The sequence below is a fragment of the Fimicolochytrium jonesii genome (assembly GCF_025526975.1).
Source record: "Fimicolochytrium jonesii strain JEL569 chromosome Unknown EV422scaffold_4, whole genome shotgun sequence".
In the NCBI taxonomy this organism is placed as follows: Eukaryota; Fungi; Chytridiomycota; class Chytridiomycetes; order Spizellomycetales; family Powellomycetaceae; genus Fimicolochytrium; species Fimicolochytrium jonesii.
The window spans coordinates 675,242-700,004 of NW_026515671.1; the positions used below are offsets into that span (position 1 = coordinate 675,242).

General features: G+C 52.5%; 9 protein-coding genes and 1 non-coding gene across 10 annotated transcripts; 6 read left to right on the plus strand and 4 right to left on the minus strand.

Moving 5' to 3' along the window:
• The first annotated feature begins 65 nt into the window (after positions 1-65).
• EV422DRAFT_519214 (plasma-membrane choline transporter-domain-containing protein) lies at positions 66-2,711 on the plus strand. The gene is made up of 7 exons (XM_053069578.1): positions 66-407; positions 673-944; positions 1,026-1,362; positions 1,454-1,538; positions 1,603-1,810; positions 1,881-2,267; positions 2,348-2,711. The coding sequence occupies exons 1-7, from the start codon at positions 213-215 to the stop codon at positions 2,448-2,450; spliced, it is 1,587 nt and encodes a 528-aa protein (XP_052928070.1). The 5' UTR covers positions 66-212; the 3' UTR covers positions 2,451-2,711.
• A 208-nt stretch (positions 2,712-2,919) lies between these two features.
• Positions 2,920-6,135, plus strand: EV422DRAFT_609159 (peptidase S8/S53 domain-containing protein; the record flags this gene model as incomplete). The annotated part of the gene is made up of 9 exons (XM_053073846.1): positions 2,920-3,148; positions 3,232-3,352; positions 3,431-3,453; positions 3,560-3,630; positions 3,694-3,877; positions 3,966-4,050; positions 4,137-4,587; positions 4,673-4,771; positions 4,852-6,135. The coding sequence occupies 9 exons, from the start codon at positions 2,920-2,922 to the stop codon at positions 5,926-5,928; spliced, it is 2,340 nt and encodes a 779-aa protein (XP_052928071.1). The 3' UTR covers positions 5,929-6,135.
• A 20-nt stretch (positions 6,136-6,155) lies between these two features.
• EV422DRAFT_519225 (uncharacterized protein) lies at positions 6,156-6,946 on the plus strand. The gene is made up of 2 exons (XM_053069579.1): positions 6,156-6,440; positions 6,520-6,946. The coding sequence occupies exons 1-2, from the start codon at positions 6,317-6,319 to the stop codon at positions 6,687-6,689; spliced, it is 294 nt and encodes a 97-aa protein (XP_052928072.1). The 5' UTR covers positions 6,156-6,316; the 3' UTR covers positions 6,690-6,946.
• A 152-nt stretch (positions 6,947-7,098) lies between these two features.
• Positions 7,099-7,181, plus strand: EV422DRAFT_t40. The gene has a single exon. It is a non-coding gene; the product is annotated as a tRNA-Leu (tRNA).
• Positions 7,182-7,239: 58 nt separating this feature from the next.
• Positions 7,240-10,544, minus strand: EV422DRAFT_617896 (fungal-specific transcription factor domain-containing protein). The gene is made up of 4 exons (XM_053074021.1): positions 9,638-10,544; positions 9,334-9,568; positions 9,095-9,271; positions 7,240-9,035 (listed from the first exon to the last, which is right to left on the minus strand). The coding sequence occupies exons 1-4, from the start codon at positions 10,283-10,285 to the stop codon at positions 7,426-7,428; spliced, it is 2,670 nt and encodes an 889-aa protein (XP_052928073.1). The 5' UTR covers positions 10,286-10,544; the 3' UTR covers positions 7,240-7,425.
• Positions 10,545-11,668: 1,124 nt separating this feature from the next.
• Positions 11,669-14,984, plus strand: EV422DRAFT_554354 (ELMO/CED-12 family-domain-containing protein). The gene is made up of 8 exons (XM_053071892.1): positions 11,669-12,078; positions 12,161-12,478; positions 12,549-12,675; positions 12,747-13,141; positions 13,212-13,307; positions 13,369-13,477; positions 13,589-14,119; positions 14,197-14,984. Exons 1-8 carry the CDS (start codon positions 11,863-11,865, stop codon positions 14,859-14,861), a joined length of 2,457 nt encoding a protein of 818 aa, XP_052928074.1. The 5' UTR covers positions 11,669-11,862; the 3' UTR covers positions 14,862-14,984.
• A 330-nt stretch (positions 14,985-15,314) lies between these two features.
• Positions 15,315-16,524, minus strand: EV422DRAFT_493322 (WD40-repeat-containing domain protein; the record flags this gene model as incomplete). Its single annotated transcript, XM_053067668.1, has 3 exons — positions 15,315-15,675; positions 15,748-16,357; positions 16,425-16,524. The coding sequence occupies 3 exons, from the start codon at positions 16,522-16,524 to the stop codon at positions 15,315-15,317; spliced, it is 1,071 nt and encodes a 356-aa protein (XP_052928075.1).
• Positions 16,525-17,381: 857 nt separating this feature from the next.
• On the minus strand, positions 17,382-18,854 carry EV422DRAFT_310603 (cold-shock' DNA-binding domain-containing protein). The gene is made up of 5 exons (XM_053066181.1): positions 18,504-18,854; positions 18,395-18,436; positions 18,287-18,329; positions 18,162-18,204; positions 17,382-18,088 (listed from the first exon to the last, which is right to left on the minus strand). The coding sequence occupies exons 1-5, from the start codon at positions 18,625-18,627 to the stop codon at positions 17,657-17,659; spliced, it is 684 nt and encodes a 227-aa protein (XP_052928076.1). The 5' UTR covers positions 18,628-18,854; the 3' UTR covers positions 17,382-17,656.
• A 723-nt stretch (positions 18,855-19,577) lies between these two features.
• EV422DRAFT_609239 (uncharacterized protein) lies at positions 19,578-21,284 on the minus strand (the record flags this gene model as incomplete). The annotated part of the gene is made up of 5 exons (XM_053073847.1): positions 19,578-20,086; positions 20,152-20,211; positions 20,275-20,525; positions 20,576-20,989; positions 21,070-21,284. The coding sequence occupies 5 exons, from the start codon at positions 21,282-21,284 to the stop codon at positions 19,848-19,850; spliced, it is 1,179 nt and encodes a 392-aa protein (XP_052928077.1). The 3' UTR covers positions 19,578-19,847.
• An 845-nt stretch (positions 21,285-22,129) lies between these two features.
• EV422DRAFT_310996 (uncharacterized protein) lies at positions 22,130-24,732 on the plus strand. The gene is made up of 5 exons (XM_053066185.1): positions 22,130-22,358; positions 22,420-22,749; positions 22,822-22,879; positions 22,941-23,062; positions 23,133-24,732. The coding sequence occupies exons 1-5, from the start codon at positions 22,356-22,358 to the stop codon at positions 24,420-24,422; spliced, it is 1,803 nt and encodes a 600-aa protein (XP_052928078.1). The 5' UTR covers positions 22,130-22,355; the 3' UTR covers positions 24,423-24,732.
• The last annotated feature ends 31 nt before the right edge of the window (positions 24,733-24,763 follow it).

Genomic DNA, 24,763 nt, shown 5'->3' on the forward strand with positions numbered 1-24,763 from the left:
TATGTAACCTATTGACGATGTGAAGTTTGTGTGTGTGCAATGAATGGCCTTGGCACCAGGGACGTCAAAGCGATGACCAACTTCCGTGCGCCGTTGCGTGATGGGAACGCATAAGACGCATATACTGTACAGTACAAGGCTTGGCTCACCAACCCCAGTTCCCACACAAACAGAAATTTGGAACCTTTCTCCCAAACCCTCATTGATAGATCATGGGAAAGTCGCTCTTCCCGCAGAGGCCAGCCGCCACCACCGTCCACGGCGGTCTTGGCGACGCAAGTTACGAGTCGCTTCCAAACTACACAGCTTCCGCCTCCGGGAGTGGGAATGTTGAGAACGAGGAGAACGACCCGCTTTTCGGGAACTCCAGTGCTGACTCCAAATTCAATAATGCTCCCATTTACCAGGTGCGTTGGGGTTTGCGAGGAGTTGTGGGAATTTACTGGCAGGGTTGGGCAGAGTGGTGGTTCATGGAAGAACGGTGTTCTATTGGCGAGTAGAGAAGGACTTGAGGCTGTGGACGGTGCTGGTATTGGCTTCTATAGCAGTGGCAAGGGGTCGATGCGGATGCATATGCGAATGGCAGCAGATCGGGGATATAGCTTGTTACAGGCACGACCAAAGTACCTGGATGAACGTAGATGGAACTCACTCTTGTTACGCCCTACGCAGGACAAATGGGCAACAGTTGCCTTCTTCGCACACCTAGTGGTCTTGGCGTTTCTGACGGTCGCTGGCTGGAAAGTCAATCTGCCCGATGTGCCCGCAGACGGGTCTGATCCGCGCACTCCCGGCGATGGCAATGCTCTCGAGACGGCCGATCCTTCCGAACCCCAAGTTCCAATTGGGGACTTCCCTGCTCTCTCCCAATTCGCCATGTCATTTTTCGGAGTGATCTTGGCAGGCTTCCTGTTGACTGTTTCATACTTTTTCCTCATGGAAAGGTGCGTTGATGGGATGTCTGCCATTTGTTCGCCCCTATTCCCAGTTTGATACTGAAATTGATCCCCGTTCTCTCGCTCAAGGTATCCTCGCCAGTTGATCCACTCATCCTTCATCTTCAACACCGTGACTGCTGCCATGTTGGGGATCTTCTACCTAGCCTCCGGCGCCTTTTTCCCCGCCCTTTTCGCGCTCATCTACAGCGCCATCCACATCTTTATGTACTTCGCCTACCGCACTCGAATGGAGTTTGCTCGTGTGATTTTGACCGCCGTTACCACGGTCACAAAGTCGTATCCGGGCACCCTCGCGGTGGGAGTCGCTGGTACCGTCGTCCAGACGATCTGGATGGCGGTTTGGACCTTTGCGGCCATTGGCGGCTACAGGCTCACAAAGACGAACGACAGCGATGCCGTTAAGGTAAGGCGTTGTCACTCAATTGCTCGTCTGGGTCGGCTTCAAGCTTGGTCCGATTACTGATCGAACCGCAAATCACAATTCATTCTCATAGTACATCGTGTCGACGTACATAATATTCTCCATGTACTGGACGAGTCAAGTTATCAAGAATGTGGTCCATGTGACAGTCTCTGGATGTAAGTCTCACCACCGTTTGACCCCAATAATTTGGAAGCATTCCCACTTACGCGTATCACGCAGTGTTTGCTACGTACTATTTCACCGGCATCTCCACTGCCGATGGGTCCGTCGTGGTCCCGGTTGCAAACCCGACGCTCAAGAGCGCCAAAAGAGCCGTCACCACTTCTTTTGGGCCAATCGCCTTCGGTAGTCTCATTATCGCTTTGATCCAAACTTTGAGGCATGTCGCGAACCAAATTCGACGCAACGCACAAGAAGACAACAACAGGTAAGAGCACGAAGTCCGACGGATCGCGCTGGTACGGGTATACAACGAACTGACATATCTCATTTTCCAGCGCTCTCGCGTTGGTTGCTACCTGTGCCGATTGTCTTTTATCTATGATCGAGGGTGTCATCGCCTTCATCAACGTGTACGCCTTCACCCAAGTTGCCATCTACGGCAAATCCTACCTGGAGGCCGGAAGAGACACATGGGCCCTCCTGCAGTCACGCGGCGTTGATCTCATCATTAACGACGATCTGACATCTGGGGTATTGACCCTGGGAGGTGTGTTGATCGCTTTCCTTGCGGGTACTGTCGGGTACATCATCGGCTGGTTGCAGTACTCCGAGCCGGCTGTGGTCTGGGTGTTGGCCGGGTTGGGCTTCGTTGCTGGGATCATCCAGTTCTGGGTCCTGTCTGAGACCATCCGTAGTGGTGTCGCGACAACCTTCGTGTGCCTGTAAGTCTCCCGTCTACATTTTCGGTCTTATATGGGGAGATTTGGCATGCTAACCTTTCGTCTAATCGCACGCCATTCAGTGCCGAAGACCCTCTTGCGCTCCGTCGTACGAAGCCCGAGCTCTATAACAAGTTCTCCGAAGTGTACCCGCGATCCGTCCAGGATCCTGCTTTCGAAGTGTAAAGCAAAGTGCCATTGTAGCGTTTATGCACCGTAATGGGGTATTTTCCCAGGTGCTGCCTTTTTTCATCGAGATTTATTTCACCAACATCTGCAAAGTTTGTAAACATCTTATACCCTAGCAAGCGGCTCCCTTCTTGGTCCGACGACATAGTTTTATGTAGTTCGATGTGGTTTTTCGTATGGCTATCGACTTTAAACGAAAATGTGAGCATATTATCACGAATACGAACTTGACACCTTTGTTGGTGGACTGACGGCAAGAATTGACAGTATGCTGCAGAAATGCGAAACACTCCACACATCTTTCGATCGAAATGCGGCGGCGGCAGCTGCCCAAAATGTGTGTGGAGTGAGATGGGACGCAGACAAATTGCATCGGGATTCGACTTCCTCTCAAGAGCTTGCCCATATTCAATATCGCAAAGAAACGGACGTACAAAGTACAGCAATCATCTCATATCGCTTCCAAATGCATGCCACCATCCTCGTGCTAGCCGCTATTTCCATCCTCATTCATCCGAGGACGACAACAGCGGCCCCCATACCCTTGACACCAGATGTCATCAGCGGCACGTTTCCTGATAGCCTCACCCACCCGTTGATGCAGCTGAGTCACCGAATGACGGGCGTTGCGGATGTTTTGAGTATGCTCCCGCAGCTGGATGGGAGCGGGATAAAGATTGGTGTGGCTGATACTGGTCCGTAGGTTTTTTCTTGTGTAGGTTTTGGCGCTATGTTGGGGTGATAACTGAACTGTGCCTCGTTCTGGTATGTGATTCAGGCATCGATGCAACCCACCCTGCTCTGGCTGGTAAGATCGCCGCGGCTGCGGATCTCACGGCCGCGGTCGGGGCGCCTGGCGGACCTGTCGCTCTTGAAGACGCGACTACGGTTGTGGATTGGTAAGTGATATCTCCTTGAACTGAACCGTCTGTGGGAACATGAAATGTCTGATTCATTGTGGTGATCTCTATTGCTAGTACGGGTCACGGGACGCACGTAGGTACGACTGCATGCAAAACCTTTTGCTCAACAGTCGGACCAGTGGTACTGATGTTCCCTGTTCGCGAATCTCAATGTGCACCTGTGTTCCGACTACGCACCTCCAGCGGGTATCATCGCAGGCACGGACGCTCGCGTAGCCGGTGTGGCCCCCAACGCCAGTCTCACGGCTTACAAGGTATGTTGGTGGAGCCAACGGCGACATAACACTGCCTTAGTTCACATCCGGAGCCCCTGACAGATCTTTGGCTGTACCGGCGGCACCACAGAAGCACGTGTGATTAGCTCCCTCACGCAGGCGACGGCGGATGGGATGGATGTGGTGAACCTGAGTCTGGGAATCCCCGGGGGATGGCCGGACTCGCCCGCTGCGATGGCAGCCCAGACGGCGGTGGGCGAAGGATTGTGGGTTGTTGCTGCGCAAGGTATATTCTCTCTCGAGTCGGAAGTGCTTGGGGCGGAATTCGACAGCGCGCCTGCTCAAAATGCACGGTTCTTTGATTCTTGACTTAGGAAATGATGGACCTTTGGGCTTGTTTGCTACACCAGCACCTGGAGTTTCTCCTGCTGCTTTGTCCGTCGGCGCTGTTGAGAATCCGTGAGTTGTAGCTGGTGCCGAGCGCTTCTAACCAGTCATGTGAGCCATGTGGACTCATGCCTCTGGATAACCTTTTCCACAACAAGCTACTTCCTCGGCGGTTTCTTGACCCTGAGCGCGAACACCACCCGGAACATCACCTACGCTGGCACCACGTCTCCTCTCACATTGCCCGCAACCTCGCCTCTCATCTCTCTCGCATCTGACTCCTGCACCGCCGTCGATCCCGGCGGCCAAAACTTCACGCAAGCCATCGTCCTCCTCCAGCGCGGCGGGTGCAGCTTCAACACCAAAGCCACCAACCTCAAAGCTGTAGGCGCCGTGGCAATGGTCGTGTATGATAATACGGATGGACTCTATCGTTTTGCGCTTGACAAACCGGCAACGGATCTGGTCATTGCGGCCGTTACGAAGGATGATGGTTTGTGGATGAAGGAGATTGTGGAGGCTACAGCCACTGCACCGAGTGTGGTTTGGGATGGCGGGCTAAGGGTTATGGATAATCCAGATGGAGGGACGGTCGCTCAGTATTCCAGTGTAAGTTTCCTTGCGTCTACGCACGAGTCTGGAACGCATATTTACGATTAATGATTGGCCCCCGGCTTACCCTTCGGGTAATCAGTGGGGCCCCGCACCATCTTTGCAGTTGAAGCCAGACATTGTGGCGCCGGGGTCGGTCGTTTACTCTACTTTCCCGGTCGCCAACGGTTCATACTATGCAGTGAGTTCATCTTCACCTCTTTCACATCACCTCCCCATAACGCACTGCCGGCGATGAGATTTAAACCTGACAAACTTCAGCTTTCAGGAACGTCGATGGCCAGCCCTTACACTTCGGCTTCTTTGGCTCTCCTTCGGCAGCATCTTACTGTTCCGCCAGGCACAGCGCCATCATTCGCAGATGCGACGAACCGGCTGCTTTCCACAGCAATGCCCGTTCGCCATCGCGCCATTGCTAATCGCATCGCTTCAGCAGCACTTCAAGGCTGTGGGCTGATCAACATGAAAGCGGCCATCAACACCGTCGTCCAATTATCGCCTGCGAAAATGGCCGTGGGCCAGGTAGCCGCAGACACGCCGCTCAACGTGGTCATGACGCTTACACACACGGGCGCCGCACGAGACCAGGATGCGCAATTTGACCTGAGCCATTCACCTGCAACAACAATCGACCTGGCCGATCCGAGCGTCGTCCCGCCGATCGAGACTGATGCCTACGCTGCCGCAGTGACATTCGACGGGACGACCGTTGCCATCCCCGTTGGACAGACGATCAACATTACAGCGACGATACATCCTCCGGCCACAGATCCTTCAGGAAAGAACTATCTCATCAGCGGTGCCCTCATTGCGACGCCTAGTGGAGCCTTCGCGCAATCGACTGCAGCTGCGACGTTGCACGCGACATACATGGCATTAGTGGGATCTTACACTGCACTCCCCATTCTCCCGGCCAACGGCACCTACCCGATCGTACATACACCGCCATCTGGCCAAGCGGCGGGTATAGCGGAGGTAGTTCTCGCGATCCAACTCCCTCTTCGAAGCGTCACTGTTCATCTCCTGACCGCGGCAACGACAACGACTGATAGAGCTGTGGTGGGAGGAGCCGTTGTGGGAACCGTCGGACAGAGCCTCTACATAGGTCCCTCTCGCCCGACCACTTCCTTCATTTTCACCGGACAAATGTTACCTGCGGACACTCCCGCCGATGTTGCATTTGGAGTGTGGGATGGCGGGGAAGTTTCAGCAGGCCCCGTTGCGTATGGGGCTGTTCCTACCGGTGACTACGTGCTGAGAATCACTTTCGGAAGAGACGTTCCTACTGGTGCGGCGGCAGTTACTGAGGAATGGACGAGTGCATCATTTGCGGTGTAGCTCCATAGAGAACTACGGATAGCTTATCGGCGTATTGTGTATAGTACTGTATAGTCCTCGGGGCTTTCTTTGTTCAACGGCTTGCTCTATTTTCCATGCCCTTTCCAGCACGCTGAACAGCTAGAGCGCTGATTCCTCAAACTCAGGCACGAGAGAAGGGTCCGATCGAGAACGGATGTCGAAATCGGAAAGGCTCGCGTGATGTCATCGCTGTTGACGGTCTTTTGACGGGAAGCTTTTTCCTCGCTCCACAAGCGGAAAAAACCTACCTTGAAACTCACTGATAAAGAGCCCTCTCCCGGCCCTCGCCCACCAGTCGAAGCTTCAACAGAACTGCATACATACACACATCGACTCCCAACAACCGAGCTCAAAAACGAACGCCGAGATGTCAGACGTCAGCGGAAACGAGATCGAGAAAGGTACCCACGTCGCGTGGAACTGGGGCAACGCCCATGCCCAAGGTCATGTCAAAGAAATATCAGAGGAGAAGCTGGAAAAGACCATCAAAGGTATGCGTCTAAATGCACTTGGCTTGCGTTCTTGCGATGTGCACCAACACGAAATGACGCTTTTCTCTCAACCGGCCAGGTAAACACATCACCCGAAATGGCACCGAGGACAATCCTGCACTCTTCATCGAAAACGACAAGAAAGGAGGCAATCCAGTCGTCAAAAAGGCCAGCGAGGTCCATGTAATCGATGGCGAGGACGTCCCAAGCAACGAAAAGGTCGAAACTCGCAGGCAACAGGAATCGTAGGCAGCCACCTTTGTCTGGAGCGGCTCACTCACATTAGCCAGAGGGTTTTTACCGATCCGCATTATTGTGTACATAAATTTCATCTGGAAATACCCCTACGTAGTTTTGGGGATTTCGAAAGAATATATCAACCGGGTCATCGGCGCTTCATCAGAACTCAGTCAGCCCACCACTATCAATGAAGCACTCCGTAACGCTCAGTCGAACTCAGGGCAAGTAAGAATCGTTTATATTCCTGCAGGAAAAGAAAGCCACTAGGTCTTTCGCTTATGGAAGGTCATGATCTATTGAACCAGGAACTATGGAACCATGGAAAGGCGACGTCGTGCCAAAGAATTGTTGTGGTTGCGAGTAGAATGGGATATAATGTATATATTCATTTGTGCAACCAAAAGCTAGCATTCAACAAGCACGGATGGCCGAGTTGGTCTAAGGCGTTGGTCTCAAGTTCCAATCTCGTAAGAGGCGCGAGTTCGAATCTCGCTTCGTGCACAATCTTTTTTGTACTGTTCAGATGGAATTAATCTTGGAAATGGCATTTATCCATTTCCTCTTTTCCACTCTCCAAATACTGGAGATATGTCCTTTCCTTTGGGAATTGGGAACTTCGGTGATAAATGAATCGGGGTTTTGATATGCTACAAAGATTGACAGGAATGATAGTATAGGGTACACTAGTCAAAAGTAGATTTACAAGCAAGGATGAATGTGGAAACGTGTCTTCAACACGAACTCCTCACGATGAGTTTTCTGGCCCGCCAAACAAAGTCGGCGGAGACGCAGACAGAGGGCCCGTCCCAACTGTGGCCCGAAGCGGCGGGGAAGTCCCTGCTGTCGCCATCGAAGCGTCGTTCGTCGATGGCGGCACGCTGGACATCGGGTGATTCGACATGGATTGTTGGTAAGGGTGCTCCTGTTTTGGCATCCCCACACCACCATCCCCTTCGCACGCCGGCGTATCCCCGAGACCGCTCAGGTCACTCCACCAGTTTCCTGATGTGTCGAAGAATGGATTCAGCAACTCGGAAAAGATCGAATCGGCGTAGTATGACCCTGGTGGTGGTTGTCCCGGGAAGGCCGCCTGAGAGGGATTTGGCTGGAGCTGTGGCGGTGGTGGACCACCCGCGCCGCTCGGTATCGACGGGACGGATCTAGCAGCCACGTTGCTGGCTGCGGTGTAGGTGGTGTTGAAGGTTGGTGGAGGGATCCCTTGTTCCTGCTGTGGAACGGGCATAGTGGGGTGTTGTGATGGTTGTTGATATGCTGGGTATGCGGCGGCTTGTGACGAGTTTTGCTGCTGTTGCGGATGAGTCGCGTACGCCGTCGGGTATGAAAAGCCTCCTTGTGGGTAGAACATGGCGGGTGCGCTAACGAACTGTGGAGCCTGCAAGGTCTCCATTTGCTGTTGTGGGACAATGCGGACTCCATAGTCAGCAAAGACGGGCGCTTGAGGTCCGTTCGGATTGTGCCCTATATAGGGTGCGACTGGAGGCGGATACGCGTAGTTGGCTTGTGGTTGTGCGTTTTGACCTTCCGCGATACCTTGGGCTGGCTTGGGATACGCGGCAGCGTTCAGCGGACCACCATCTGGTGGTTTCGCTTGTGGCCCTTTCAGGGATTCTGCAATCAACTGCCCGTAATATACCGCAAACTGCGAGGTGTCCTTCAATCGGTCGAAAGCCGTAAGACTGCTCTTGAGCTCCGCATTGACATCATTGACATCGATGTCGGCTTGCTCTCTCTTCTCGTTCGTTTTCGCCCGTTTCCGCTGGTGATGTCCCGGTTTGGCATCCTTTCCATCCGCTTTCTGTGCGGCCATCTTCTGTTCTACCAGCATATCGAGGAAGGTCGTGGAAGCCGTCAAGCCGCAATACACCACGAAAGGCAAGACAAATACGTAATCGGCAGCGGTCTGAGTCGTGGACGATGGTGAAGCCTCGGGGTCTTCGACGGGTGGTGAGGCCAGCGGCAGGGCTTCAAGAATTTGTCGGATAGCAACGGCACTACTCGCGCACACGCCTCCGAAGCCGCCAGTTGCAATCCGATGCAGGAGAATAGTGGCAGTGTGATACATGGCATGAAGATGGTGATGGAACGACCATGTGCCAACTTCGCGACTGGGTTCCCCTTGCAGATCGACGGGAAGTTCATCGTGCCAATGCGCAAGTTGCTCTTCTATATCCCGCACCAGCTGATCCTTCGATGAACGACTCCTCCGGCGCCGTCCAGTGGTGGGCCTGTTGACGTGATTGGCGATTTGGCCCAAGATCGTACTAAGCGTGACGTGCCGTATCATTCTCGCAACGTCTCCAGTTTCCTCTTGGCGAGGCAAGGGGGTATCGCAATCTGCAAGTAGAACTATGAGAACCAGCAGCCTGCAACATGCTTGAACAAGCGGACTGTACCTTCATCGTTGATGGCGAAGGGTCGTCCTTGATGGACACCGGTGTATCGATCCAAAATGTACAAGCAGAACCACGTCGCTCGCATTTGCTCTTTCATAGGTGCGTCAAGACCGGGATGATTCAGCTTGTCCAAATTCCGATGCATTCCTAATTCGACTGCTTGCCGATGCGCAATGCCTGGAACCCGAATTCACAGTCAGCATTATGTCCTGTGGAGGTGAAGAGCATCGTGTACATACCAATGTATTGATAACTGGCAGCGTTCGTATTGGTGCCTGCACCAACCAACGCCAGCAATAACAGTGCCTGCACGTTATTGATGTGGGGCCAATCAAACTGTTTTGCCAGCAAAGATCGAGCACGCTCGAAGAATGCGCGGTGCAGCTCTGCTGAGCTCGTGATTCCCCAGGCAGTCAAAGAACGGGTTTGTTGCGTGACCAGAGCACACATGCTGTTGAGCAGTAAGCAAAAGTGCTGAGAGAGGAGAGATTTTAGCACTTGCTTGGAAATATCTCTGCAAAACTCACGAGTGCTTTGCCATACCTCAGTTTGCTGTTCTTTTAGCTGCCTGGTGAAGGCCGCGCGATCGATCATCGGGAAGTAAGGGTGGATGTGGGTAAAGTACAAAGACACGAGGTGATGGACGAGGTCGGGCGAGCAAGGCGGTGAGTCCATGGACAGATTTGGATTCGCTGGGATGACATCAGAACGCAGGGCAATAGACATGACACCGTCGTTGAACCGGGGGCTTTGACGAAGTGCGGCCGTATTCGACGTGCTTGTACTTCCGTAGAATAGGACTGTGTCCGACACCACATCTTCAACGATGGTAATGTTTCCAGCATTATTGTTGATGCGATGAGCTATCATCTTCGGATCTTTCAAAGACACTGCATGCACCAGCACACCACTTTTCGGATCAGTGACGGTCACACCGGCTCTCCATGGCACCTGACAAAAAGTAGGAGCGTCCGTGTCTTCAATGAAGGAGCTGACTCTAGCGGTTCCAACTTTGCGGCCGACGGGCCGGTGAATAGCCAAAGCGATACCGTTAAACCCTCCTTCTGGATTATCTGATTCACCATCTTCCGAGTCTGAAACCTCCTCATCCTCATCGTGTTCATCCTCCGACTGTCCATCGCCTTGCCCTTCGTGCGCAAAGGCCCCAGACATGGCAGAAGATGCAGACATCGAGCGGGGGCGTAGTAGCGACTTGTCAGACAGATGCGCAGGAGCTCCTTGGATTAAGCCGCTTAGAAGCGACTCAACCGTCTTCAGCCTTTCTCCCAAGGTCGCATGGGTCCTAGGTTGCGGTGGAGTAGCACGTTTTGGAGGGCCGCGTTTTCTTGGCGGCACCTCGTAGGTGCATTCCAACCCAAAAGCTACACATCTCTCACAAGGGTTTTCTGTTGAGCATTTGACACGTTTCCGACGGCATACGTCGCATGCCCTGGTTCCCCTAGAGCGCTTAAGAGGGACCCGGGGAGGAGCACCCGGCTGTGGTTGAAACAGACCAGTGGGAATCACCCCGTTGAAATAGTGGGTATGTTGCTGTGGTGTTGGTAGTGGTGGTGCTTGCTGTTGTTGTTGTTGTTGTTGCTGCTGCTGCTGCTGCTGCTGCGTCTGGTGCAATGCCTCGCTCCGTTGTTGAGCTGGTCCTCGGGGAGCACCGTTGACAGATTCGTTCATGAGCACCGCTCCGGCGGGATAACCGACGACTGCTGGTACGGAATGTGCACCGAACGAGGAGGTAGTGGAGGAGTTGGTCATCGCTGCCTCTGTCGTCTCGTCAGCCAAACCACTTTCGTTCAGAAACACAAAGTGGAAGTAGTCGTTTATGTAATTTGGACAGGAACGGTAATGTCAAAGTGATCGCTCCAACCCTTATGAAACGGGAGTGAACCGTAAGCCGTACTGCCCGGAGCAGACAACCGGGTTGGAAGCTGTGGGGCTGTTTTTGAAAGGAGTGAAGTGGCGAGACTGTGTGGAGGGTTTGGCGGGCGGGCAGGTTGTGTCCTGGGTTGTGTCTCAGTTGCATACACGATTCGCAAACCAGGCGTTTTAGTGGCCGTTGCCCATCATAGATATGGTACTACGACCCATACAACACAGATTATTTGGGCGGCGGAGGAAAACTACATCAGAGAATAATCATTCCAAAACGCAACCTCTGAATCTGACGGGACATGAACGAGATTCGCTGCCAGATATCTCGTTACGATGCCCAAAGGACACATCATTGGCGGAACTCGAATTAGCGCAAGGAGGCTCCGCGAGAAGATCGTAAGGAGAGGAGTTGAAAATTCGGATCAACTTCTCATCAAGTGTTCAAAAAACGTTGCTGGGTTGTGTCCCGAAACCGGAAGAGCAAGAACGTGATCCGTATTTTAGCGGCCGCTGTAACACAAATACTGTCAAAAAGGCTGTTAGCCGCACCAATTCTCCGCCTGTTTCTGGCTGTCTTTGGGGGCTGCCAGTACTTAGGGTTAGGGTTAGGGTTAGGGTTAGGGTGCAGGAGTGGAGAGACGGTGATGTCCAGCTTTAGTGTTGGCACCCTTGAGAAAGCTTCGTGCATGTGGACAACGCGACAACGCAATCCCACGCAATCACACCCTTGCCCCTTGCCAGCCTTCCTACCGTTCGCCGAAGGAGCTAAAGAGCCCGAGGCAGGCCCGAGGTCCCTGAGGAACGTCCTCCATATACCATCTTCCGCGCAGGACCGGCATTACATAGCCCCGCTCTGCAACTGTGTGGTCTACATTCCACTTATGCCGCAAACGTACAGACCCAACCCTCGGTCAAAGCGACGGATCCTGGTTACCGTTCTGTATGGGTCCCAGAAGGTCGAGAACTTTGCCGTAGACCCGTCCTCTTCCCTCCCAAGTATAATAAAGTCGTTGTGGCTATCCCATTTTTCGCTGTCTGGAAACCCGACCAACTACTGCCTGCGAATCGTCGAAACAGAGGAACTAGTTACACAGGAGGTGTGTGGAGGAAGGCTATGCATCTTATGGTCAAGCGTTGGTGAAGCGCTACTATGGCTAACGACGTGCGGTCCTCTTGTAGAGATTAAAGTGGAAACTGACCGATGGAACGACACTGAAGCTCGTCCCTTCGCCGGCCCTGATGGCGGCGGAGATGGCTCGGGATCTTACACCGGAGGACGATCAGGCAGTCCTCAAACGCAGCATCTTTCTGCTGCAGAAATACCTGAAGGAAGACGAATTTGTCGACGAATTCGTTACTCTCGGTGGGCCAGAGAAGCTGCAAGACATCATAATCACATCAGAAGGGAATACATTAGCTTATGCGCTGACGTCGCTGCAAACGTTGATGGAACATGACCGCGGATGGGAATCATTCAGCCCACAATTCATAAGCACGGTAAAGCATTACGACGGGGTTCCAATGATACGTCTTGTGGACGCGTGACTGATCAATGTCAATGCGATAGCTAGTTGCGATAATAGTGAAGCAAAACCTGGTGAACATCTGTCGACCGGCCACCGCCATTATCATCAAGCTAGTTGCTGCCAATGCAAACAATAACTCCTCTGCCATACAAAGCTACGGATTTGATGGTATGGTCCTCCGAGTCCGTTCCACGTTTACGCAAATGGGGCACACCGTACCAAACCTTTTCCCTATCTAGTCGTCAATAACGCCATCTCCTCGCAAGCCTCTTTTCTGCCTACGCTGATTCAGCGTCTCTCGGCTACCGATTATCTGCTTCAATTGAACTCATTATCGTTATTGAACTCGCTATTCCGCCACGTTACCGATCGCGCTCGTGGGGACTTCGTGCAAATGCTCGATGCTCTGAAGACCAGGAGGGTCATTGTAAATCTGATGCACAGCAACCCAGCTGAAGAGCTGAAGGCGCAATTGATAGATTACCAGCGGCTTCTCGTCGCGGAAGGCCACCGGCGACGGAAGACACCGGTGGATTTTAGAAATCCTTCTCATGCGGAAAAACTGGCAGACATCTGGGAGTTATCACGCATAGCACCTGGGACTGCTCCGGATTGGAAGCGAATAGGATTTACGGTACGCACGGCAGGAACAGCTCGTGACGTCTGTGATAGTTCTATCAACTAATACGCAAGTTTTTTTTTAGAGCCTCTCCCCTCACAAAGATTTGAATCGCGTCGGTGTATTGGGCCTTGAAGTGATGCACTACTTTGTGCATTATGATACTGCCACCTACCAGAGCGTATGTAACTTGAACAGTCCGCCTCCCCCAGATGCAATTGTGTCTAACCGCAGTGGTTTAGTGGTTCGATGAACAACCCGGTCAGGAGCCAGAGCATGCATGCCCATTTGGGCGAGCGGCAATAGAGGTTTGCGAGATCATGGCGGATCATTGGGAGGTCAGCACTGGATGTAAGTATCCACGAAATACGGGTCAGGTCGGAGGACCCGGACAGTGTCCTTCCACCTACGCCAGAATACATCGTGTATACTCACCAGTCACAATCCGTATCTTCCATGTAGATTCCACTACGACCACGTATCAGCCGCTACTTCTCCTGTATCAGGATGTGTTTTGCATTCTGGCTCAATCCTTTTTGCGGATATGGCGGGAAATGGACCTGGAGTCCACTGACAACGATGTGCCACGCGTTTCAACCCTTGTTCGCTCACAATTCAAACACGCTGTGGAATCTGTTCAGCGCAATTCGAACGACGTGGTGGCAGCATTCCGCACATTAGTGCTGGATACCCCATATTCAGCCATCCGCGAACGGCAGCTCAAGAATCTGGAAGTGGAGGACCAGCTACTGTCGAAGCCTCCAGTGCGAAACCTCCGGGAACGTTTCTACAAGGAAAGCTACGAAACCGTGAAACGGCAAAGAATAGATCGGCTCAAGTATGGTGCTTGGTTTCCCGTTGTCAGGGAAAAGGGCCGGATAAAGGGGCTGTACAGATTCTATCGATTGGGAGCCAACCATAAATTCCTGCATTACGGAGAATTTGTGGAGGTACTGAAACGGCGTCCGGGAATAGAAGAATTGAGCGAACGCAGTAAGTTGCTAGAAGTATGATTTTGAGATGGTGACGGCTTTGAGATGATTGCTGATCACTCAATCTCGTGCTTCCAGTTGACATGTCTTTAGCAACCGGTCTTCTGACGGGTCTCTCCTCCCCCGTGTTCAGCAGCAAGAAGAATGCCGGGGAAACAGCTGCACTTTGCTTCTCGCTCAAATCCTCTTCCTCCTCGGATACAGCGTCTCCCACCATGGCGGACTTTATCTGCTCAACCCAAGTTCAGTATTCGGAATGGACGGACGGTTTCAACATGTTGCTCGACAAGAACATTGTGAACCGGGACACCGCTGACTACATAGCCGCGCTCACTGATGTCGCGGTCACCCTTGCTCTCCTGGATCTCACTGGCGAGAACATCGACGTCGTGGCGGCCGCCACGGAGACCGAGGCCGGCAGCGAGCTCGAATACCCGACAGGACCGTTCTACTACGACGACGGCGGCAGCCACGCGATGAGTTCGTCCATCGATTCCTTGGGCACGCAGTTGACTGACGGACGAGCCGAGTATCGATTCCGGCGACACAGTCTCGGCCGGCTGTACACTCACGAGGATGGGATATCGGAAGCGTCGGATGACAATGACGACGATGGGGAGACCTTCTCGGAAGCGGGCGGCTCGCAGTTTGAGACTGCGAGTGCGATGCAAGGAGATAGAATGGATTATGATGACGACGATGATGTAGATTATGATTTCGTAGCGCCGCCTATACTTACATAGAACGCATTACATACGTTGTTTTCCCCCTTTCCTGCTGAAACCACCCGGGTGTCACATGGCATGCCAACGATCCAGCGGTTGTACAAATATGTAGCCAATATCCCCGCATTGCACATTCCTTGGAACGAGAATAATTTAATTGTAGAAGTAGAAGGAACACTCATCGGGTGGGAAACGTTACAAGGTAGGTATTCAGAACATTCTCAAAAAGTTTTGAGGTAGGGCTCCCCAAAAAATGGAAGACGACAACAGGAACAAAAGAGCGACCTCTGAGTTTACAAGCTGACCAAGCACCAAAGCGCCCTCCGTTGACATGTTCAAGGATGATGCGCCAAAAAAGTTCAAGAAGAGACCACATACGGTCTCCATCTTTGAAAGGTCTCTATGCCCATATCTATGGGACAAAGGGTGAGAGAAAGCGAGAGAAAGAAAATGGGTTAGTGGTGAGGGAAATCAAAGTGGTCCATGAACGTTCCAGTGAACAGGTAACGGGGAACATACCTTCAACAAACTGTCCCAACTGCCGGTACACAACGCCATTCCGTCCGATGACACTCCCAAGCAAGAAACGCGGTTCTCGTGCGCCGCTAGCACACCAACCCTTTCGCCCTTGAGTGTGTCCCAGACATTGCAGTTGAAGTCATCGTAACCAGCAAAGAGTAAGCGTCCCGAGATGGAGAAGGCAACGGACGTGATTCCGCACAAGATGTTGTCGTGGGTGTATTGGTTGAGCTCACGGTCAGCTCGGAGGTCGAACAGACGGCAAGAGGCATCGTCGGAACCTGTACCGAACGCGTCGCCGTTGGGGAAGAATCTGAAGCCGGAAGTAATCGTAAGTTGCATGCATAGAGCGCATATGGAAGGAGTATCGGGCTTGACCACTTACTGCACCGCGTTGATGTCGGATTCGTGGCCGGTGAAGGTCTGCACGCAGCGACCTGTTCGAATATCCCAAACCTTAGCAGTGGCGTCGCAAGCACCCGACACGAAGATGTTCTTGTCGGGCGACAAGGACAAGGACATTACATCCCCGGTGTGGTCGGTGAACTCCAGTGTCTTCATGCCGGCGTCGATGTCCCACAGCATGCAGGACATGTCACCGGAACTAGTCAGAATTTGTCGATCGCTGATGAATCTGCAGCAGGAAAGGTAACCGGTGTGTGCACTCAGTTCACGAGCGACCTTGACAGAGCCTTCTTTCGTTTTCAGGTTGTAAATGGAGCAAATGTTATCGAGACCACCGCAGGCGACGTAATTGCCTGAAGGTGCGTAGGCACAAGTCATGACCCAAGATGATCGAAGGGGAATCGCATGTACTTTGTTCGTCGTGTAGGCATCCCAAACAATGAGCTTTCCGTCTTGAGACGCACTGACTAGATGTCGCTTATCTGACGCCCAGTGCATGGCATAGATCTTGGCCAAATGGCCTTTGAGCGTGCGGCGAACTTTCATCTGTATCCGTGGCAAAGCTTCCAACTCTGCCGCAACGGCTTTGACTGTGAAACAAGTATTCTCATTAGAGAGCGTTGATGATGTGCAATCAACGCGTACGATCTGACATACGAGTAGTATCAGCAAGGGCATCTTTCTTTTGCTTGATGCGCTCTTTCAAAGTTTCCGCTTCCTTCCTCGCAGCAGCGATGCGATCCGCCATGTCACTCATTTTCTCTACGCGAACGGCCGTCTCAATATAGGCAATTCGAGGATTATGTGTCAGAAGCGCGAGTTACCGTAGGTTTTGAAGGGAAAAGACGATTTTTCCTGCTAGTACGATGATGCCTAATCAATCAATCAAAGCATATTAACATCGGATCTCTCAAAAATCAGCGCGAAAGCCAACAAGAAAAGTCGGTCAGGGCAACGCCCGCCGGCATCCGGGAGCATCGGTTCCCACGCGCCTTCAACGAACCTTATACAGTCGCGTAAGGGTACCGCTGTCCGAAGACCGGTAGCTTCTCAATCTGTATCAAGTATTGCGAAGGGTTAGGTCAACGACGCTCCAGAAGGGGGTCTTGGACGGATGTGTGTGGCGTTACCGTCCGGTGAAATGTGTAGCGAATCGTTCACGATAGGGATGCTTCGACAAACCCTTCTACAAACTTTCTAGATGGCGGCAGATTGCGATAACATCAGGTAGCGGCTCACACGTACAATACTCCATGACCAGCCTGACGATGACCAGGATGGTACTTCCAATTCTGTTCCCCACCGAACAAGACGCGGCGCGGGCTTTGAACGGGCTTCACTCACCTAACCAGGCTCCGCACGGACAGACAAGATGAGAGACCCGACGAGAACGGGAGAGAAGGGAAAAGGTGTTGCGGGTGCTGCTGCTTGCTTGGGTTGCTCTACCGGCTGTTAGAGTGATATTGCGAGTTGCAATCGACCTTGCGTACGTTAGTGTGTGTGTGTTTGTTGTCAACTTCTCGGCCCTCGCAGTGCCCGCCAGTCGAGGCCGGTCAACCGAAAACGGAGAAAAAGGCACCCCCCTAATCAATTTTTGTTTAGAATCAGGGACCATCCGCGCGCGAATCGCCTAGAAGCCCAGAACCAAAGGCCGTCGCGCACTGCTTACACGTAAGCAGGTTAGCTAGTATGCATAGCCCGCAACTTATATCCCTTCACGTGGTATCAATAAATAGGGGATTATGAGCAACCTTAGTCTGATTTCGGTCGAGTCTCCACCTTAATATCCTTATTATAGGAGCCCACGAGCGTTTTTGCTACGACCGCGAATGAGGGGTGATAGAGAGTGTCTCGGAATGTCTCTTCTACTTGAGCACTCGAAAGTCGGGTCATTTTCGTGCAAGTTTACCGTTCGGAACCCCAATGTTCCGGTACCCCGCGTTCATGAAGGCTTCGGCATCCGATGAACCGACTAGGGGCTCCATCGGGTTCTCGTTTGGCGTTACCGAGCTCGAATACATGTTGTTATAGAACGGCCGACTCGGCATCGCGCCACTGTTATATCCGTAAGGTGCGTACATCCATCCTTGTGGCGCGTAGACCCCTGGCATCGCTTGCCCCATATTTGTGGGGTAGGTGCCACCGGGAGACATCGGTGCCATAACCGGAGAGGTTGGCATCATCTGCCCGTTGCCTCGGTAGTCGAATACGTATCTCATTTGCTGTTGCGGTGGACGGAAAGGTTTCATTGCCCGAAGGTCGCCCTGAACTGGTTGGCCGCCCGGTCCGGTCACATGGGCCGCCTGGAATCCTTTCGCCCCCTGTTCAAAAAGTTGCGCGAGTTAACGATTTCTGCTCGAGCTTTCGCGCTACAATCAGACGATGTCCGCAGACCTGCACTACATCGAACTCGACAATCTCCCCCTCGCCAAGGCTCCTGTTGTTTTCAACACGAAAGATGCGTCAGCGGCAATCGAAACATATGTTATCCGCCATGCACATAGATCTAGAGGCGGTACCTAAATCCCCCAGCATTCTTTATGGCGGTGTGATGAACAAATACTGATAACGACACATCAGTTGGAGGAGAAGGATAAACGGGTCGTCCATTGTTCCTGACAGCTTACCTTCCGGCTCTCCTCCCATTTCTGGTACAATGAAGCCATAACCTACATGTACATAGCAAGAAAATAAGGATTTCTATCTGAAACCGCGAGGTTTTCACTGGTGGCTAACCTTTCTGACTGTTAAAGAATTTCACGGTTCCTGTTTTCCGACCGGCGGCGTCTGCGAGACTGCCGTCGAAGGTGGCAGGAGGTTGATGGTCCCCTTCCTCTGGGGCGCCACCCATATGAAGCATCTTCTTAGACTGTGGTAGTTGGCTGTAGTACCTCCTTCTTTCGGAGGTGGTATAAGTTTGCTGGTTGACGCGCACTGGAGGCGCCCTTCACAAGTAGCGTATGCGTATACTCAGAATTGCGGGGAAGCCTGCCAAACGTAGGAAGCCTTTTCGAGATGCTGACCTCGTTTTCGGCCTGTGGTGGACGAACGATTTGAGTTTTGAGTCTGAGGCAGGTGGAGGAAACGGGTGGGTAAGGCCGGGGAGGAGAGAGCTGACAGCTCATGAATTTGAAAGCTGCGAAATCCCCGCGATACGGCCGAACTCCCTCCCATGTATACAATCTTGATCACGTCACTGCCCAGAAAATATGGACAAGCGGCATCTCGCGTTTGTGAAACCGTCGCTCCCACCGAGTACAAGCACAACCAACCGCCGCATCGTCTCCGCAGTCGGCAGACTCGGCACCGCTGAGGTTATATATTACTGCGGCAAATTCCGGGACAGCATCTCTTGAGAGGACCTCCAGATCCAGATCCAGGCACGTTATCCATCGGGTCGTGATGGGAGAGACCGTATGTACAAGACGGCATGCGTTTCCTGCATGTAATCTGCTCTCCACGTATTCCGCCAAAGAACGTGTTCACCACTACCTCCATAGTGCACAAGAGATGGATCCTGCAAGAATTCGTAACGTCGTCTCGTTGATCCTGCGGAGATGCATTATCCATGAAGCTGCACATGTCCATTTTATTCCCCATCACACGCAGGCGTCGGACCGGGAGATGTGAAACCGAGCGCGTGCCAAGATTGCTTTGAACGCGTCCTGATCGTGTGGATCCGGAGGGAAGAAGCGCACTTAAACTCTTATAAATGGGATTATCAGCCATTCGCTCACGTGCTCCATTTCGGCGCTGTCAAAATACTGTCAATCGGAGAGGCGAATGCCTACAGCCCGACTCGGTGATATGTACACAGGAGTATCACAATCCCGAAATGTTTAGGCCATTTATTCAAATGTCTACGTCTCCCTACGTGTAGGGTGCCGGATGAGTTCTCCTATAAGGTAGATACTTATGCCTAGCTTAATCGGTAGTTTCATGCTTATTCGTGTCGTGCAGTATCCAAATGTAGATGATTTTCTGGATGCTCCGCAATGATGAATTTATCACCTACCGTGAATCACTACAGATCTTCACGATATGCGAGCCACGCGAAGAGACAGACGCAAAACTATCCAGCTAGTAAGGATGATTTCGTTCCTGCGCCCCTTTGACATCCAAGCAACCAGAGTCTCGCCGCTTTTTCGGCAAAGCATCTTTGGCGCTTCCATGGCCGGATGAATGACGCCGCTTCGAAGGAGTACTCTTGCTGCTATCTGATGCACGCCACTCCGACGGCAAGCCTTCGGATTGGGCGAGTCCTCGCTCTGAGATTCCCGCCGTCATGAACGGAAGTCGGCGCTTTGGCAGGTCGAGAACTATGAAGAAGGATGGCGTCAATGTCAAGGAGTATGGTTAGACTCGATGTGTATCGGAATCTTACCGACTCGTGCAAGCCTACGGTTACTCTCGCATTGTGGGTCACAGTACCACCGACCATCGTCTGTTCCCAAAGGTGTTATGAGACATCCAAAACATTCCAGCTTTGCAATCACTCAAAACGTACCGCTGTTGCGTATAGCCCCGCTGTAGCAAGTCGGGTGAAAAGCCCTAGGGCAGCCATTGCATTGAATCAACGAAGAAGCGTGTGGCACATCCTTCTGAAAGCACGTGGCACAGAAATCTTGAAGAATCGGTCGAATACGATCTTTTGCTGATTCGCGGGTGAAGCGGCTGAGGTCCAGACGGCTTTGCTTATCTGCATAGCCGTATCCTTTATAGTCACATCCGTGCTTGCTAGTGAAACCGACACCGCAACTGTGAGAATCGCGGATCCTGGTCATTGGGCGGCCGATACTACAACATACTTGCAAAGAGTTCGCTTGCCCCAGGGCCCCGGGCGGAAGCTCGCGGTGGTCTGGCCGCCTTTGGTGACACCACAGTATCGGCACCAGTCCAAGCCGCTCTTGGTGAACTCTTCATACATTGTCGGTCGGATGGTCTCCTGGATGGTACATTGCCGTAGAGCTTCAGGAGGAGTCTGCATGCTCCAACGCGTGTCGTCTCCATCAGACAACTCGCCGTCACTGTCTTCGTCGTCAGACTGGCTGGCAGCATCCGAGAGATCCGAGTCTTGGTGTCTCGCCGATGTGGTGTCAGCACGCGATTGTTCGTCGTCCGCATCGCCGCACGTCGAGCACTCTCCGCAACTGCTGCTGTTGCTGCTAGTGCTGATGCTAGGGCTGCTATCTATTGACGTAAACTCGTCGAAGCTAAAATCACTGCGATGTGGCCCATGATATGAATCGATATGTGAGCAACTGCATGAACGGCGGATATGTCGCTTCACGGATTTGCGAACCTGTCATTGGAACTTGTTATGTCTCCTAGTAAATTTCCTTCCGGTGCTTCTTGGAGGTGTTGTTGGAGAGGGTTTAGAGTTACCAAGAGCGGCTTGTTAATGTCCAGCAGCTTGTCGTCAATCCAGTCGACTCCGTAATGGTAATTTGGAAGGTGAAGAGCGGCGGGTTTCCTGTACGTTGAGGACGAGGGAAATCGATATTGAATTTGGATCATGGCTATTCGACAGCGCTGCAAATGTGAAGAATTGGGTATCGGAAGGGGCCTGCAGCGAAAAGCGATGGAAGTGTTTGGGACAGCTAGCAGCAGGAAGGGAAAGAGCGACGCGAGAGTCTTAAAACATTTGAGAAGCCGGGCTGCAGAGGCTGCAGCACATGGAGCAGAGTGACGGCGAACAATGATATGGCTGTCGGCTATACCCGCCGTCATCTATACATTCCACTCAAACCAACCATCATGATTGTCCATTTGATCCGTCCACAAGGCTACCGTTGTGGCCCTTGTGGACTGACTTTGGAGATCAGTTCTCCCCGCCAGGTGGTCCGCTGCAGTGGGCAATTCCTTCGGCAACGTTTTTTTTTTTGGCGGACGGGCTTGCCCATATTAACGTTAAGGTAGAATCTCGATCGAATCAGTTCATATGATGGATATAGTGCACGCCGAATTTAGATCTGGCTGGTATGTCCGTCAAACTGGTGCGCGCACCCCTACGCTCAGCGCTGTCACTGTGGCACCGGCGCCGAGTCGGGGTCGAAGTCGAAACTGCGCTGTAAAAGCCACGTGTGCCGTCATTCCGGGCCTACCCCGACGAGCTGTGAGAACTTGTAAGCCCTAACGTGCCGTTTAGTTGGTATTACTCTCTATCTACGTATATACTGTATACTACTGTACAGTATAAGTAGGCCCGGTTTCTCTTGAGATAGTGCTCGTCGAAAATGCAATAGTCGAGCTGTGCATGGCTTTGACGCGTATCAAGCGAGGTAACGTCCACCATCTTCTGCTTCCACCGCTGCAGAAACGTGCCACCAGAATTCGGAACTCGCCGTTGGAATGAAGACAGCGACGCCTCTCCAAAGTCAGGCGACGTCTTGGAACTCCGAAACCAGCAACAGAAGGCCGCAAACTCTGCTTGGTTGACGTCAGGACCCCCCCGATCAACGACCCGTCGTCCTTCTTTGTAGCCCTGCACCAGCTTTCTGATACGCCTCGTGGTTGTCATATAACATAAGACATTGACTCAAGAAACTTCCCACGTTGCGCCGTGCGTCATTTCCAGCCAGAGAAGCGATGGTAAGCTCTCACATGCCCTTGATTACATACGTAGCGGTCTAAACGCGTTCCGCGTCCTCAGAGCAGATTAAGAAGTTCGAGTAATTCGATGGGGTCAAGACTCGAGGAGATCAATCGCGTGCTGGATTATCATACTGCCGCCAACGAAATGGGAAACGATTTTCAAGACGATAAATACAATGACTCAGGATTCGACGCTGAAAATGAAGAATTAGATGGTAATGATCAAGTCGAGGTGTACCAAAGTGGTGGAGAAGATGGGAACGCGGCGGCTCTGGCGAACATCAGCTCGGGATCTGGGGAAAAACATCAGGTGGACGGCGATCCCATCGAGACCTACTCCACTGGGGACGAATCCGATGCAGAAGGATCCTTATCCGAAAGGGAGTGGGTAGGTTCTTCGTTTGACCTTGACCGCCCAGGGATCAATGAGTATGTTCATCAGCTAAAGTAATGATTCTAGTCTGATACTTACGATGATGAAGATGCCGAACTTGGTCGTGCAACGGAGAAGAACGAAGGTGGGATGCCATCGTTCCTCTTGAGATAAGGCTTCCAATCACTGAATTTACATTGCTGTAGAGTTTGAACGCGAGCTCCAAGAGTATCATGATGCGTATCATAAGCCAGGAAGACGTGCGTATCAGCAAGACGTCGAACTGATACGGGCTGACATAGAAGTATACCAAACGACCATTGCTCGGGTAACAGCCCTCTACGTGTCTCACATCTGCTGTGATGACCTCTAAGCACTTTCCGCGCGTCATCCCATAGGTCAAGGCAGAGTGCGAAACGGCGAAATATGAAGCCGCCCTTCTACAAACACAATCCCAAGAGCAAGAGATGCGACACGAGGAGGCGCTGCGGCGCATAGAGGATCTTGTGTTGGAAAATGAGAAGCTACGAATGGAGAAGGATGTGCAGACGGAAAACCTGTTGAAAGACCTCACTCAAGCGGAAGAGAGGGAGGCCTTCTTCATGGAACGGCGGAAAGGGGATATGCGAGCTTTAGAGGAGAAGCATCGTGCCATGCAGACCGCCGCGCTGGCGAAGAAAGAAAAAGAGATCTTGAGCCTTGAAGAGGAGAACCAAAAGCTTCGTCAAGATCTGAGCGAGGAGACGGCCAAGTATCGCGCGGAGAAAGAAGCCGTAGAGGCAACTTCACGTAAGGACATCTTGGCAATGAAGCGCCTAGTGGAGACCCTATCAGAACAGCGGGCAGCGCAAGAAGCCGCTCTAGCAAACAAAGAGAAGGAGCTTCGGTCAATGGGAGAGGAGCTCCGAAAGCTCCATTCGCATGTCAACAACCTTCGCGAAAACATGGGGAGCGAAGATAATCTCGGGCAGCGCTTGGCAAATGAGATGACAGAGAAAGCGAATCTGGAGAAGAGGCTCCGCGACGGGGCTTTAGCGTGGAAGCAGTCACTAGGCGATCTCTCCCAGAAACGGGCGGCTCAAGCAGCAGTAATAGCAGAGAAAGATGAAGTCATTGAAGGCTTGGAAGCGGAGATAAAAGAGCTTCGTCAAACTCTGAGCAATGTCCGCGAAGCTCCGAAGGAAGAGGGCACTGGGCCACGGGCGACCAGCGGTAACGAGGGAACGGGTGAACGGGCGACGAGCGGCGAAGAGGGCACTGGGGCACGGGCGACGAGCGAGGAGGTGGCCATCTTGGAAAAGAAATATCGCGCCGAGGCTTTGGCCTGGAAACGGAAGTTGAACGCAGTCGCGGAGCAGCGAAAGGCGGAAGCGGCAGCACTGGCGATTAAAGAGGAGCGGCTCCGGGCCGCGAAAGCGAATCTGGAAAGGTTACGAGGACAGAGTATAGAGAATCAGACCGAGGTGTCGACGCAGACGAGCGGAGGAACAGGGGTAGTGAGACAGTCCGATGAATGGACGCAGACAGAGGCCATGCATATCGTCATCCCACTTCGTCGAATTCCAGCGCGGCCAACGACCTGCAAACGCGTGGGATGGAATTTTGCCCTTATGTCTTTCCTCGGCGCGGGTGTTGTACTGCTTTCCGAGTTGGCATATACCCACCACTACACAATTGTGCCGTCGTGACAATCAGCTGGCATTGGGTTACCCATGGAGTTCCATGCAATGCGGGAGCGATGTCGATCGTGCCTTGTGAAGCGTCGTCACGTGCTTCCAAACTCGCAACAATCGTACGAAGCGCGCCGCTGAGCTCACAAGGCCGTACTTAGTACGTCAGCGAGGACTGTCCGAACAGTAAGGCGGTGCAACAGCTCAACCGGTGCCTCTTTACACTCGCAATCCCTTCGCTTGCGCCCCGTGGTGAAATGGATCAGAGCGCACGTAATAGCGAGCCGTCACGAATCACGAGTAGAAGAGTGCACTTCGGATGGCGGTCAATGCCGCTCGGAAGCCATGTGGAACCAGAA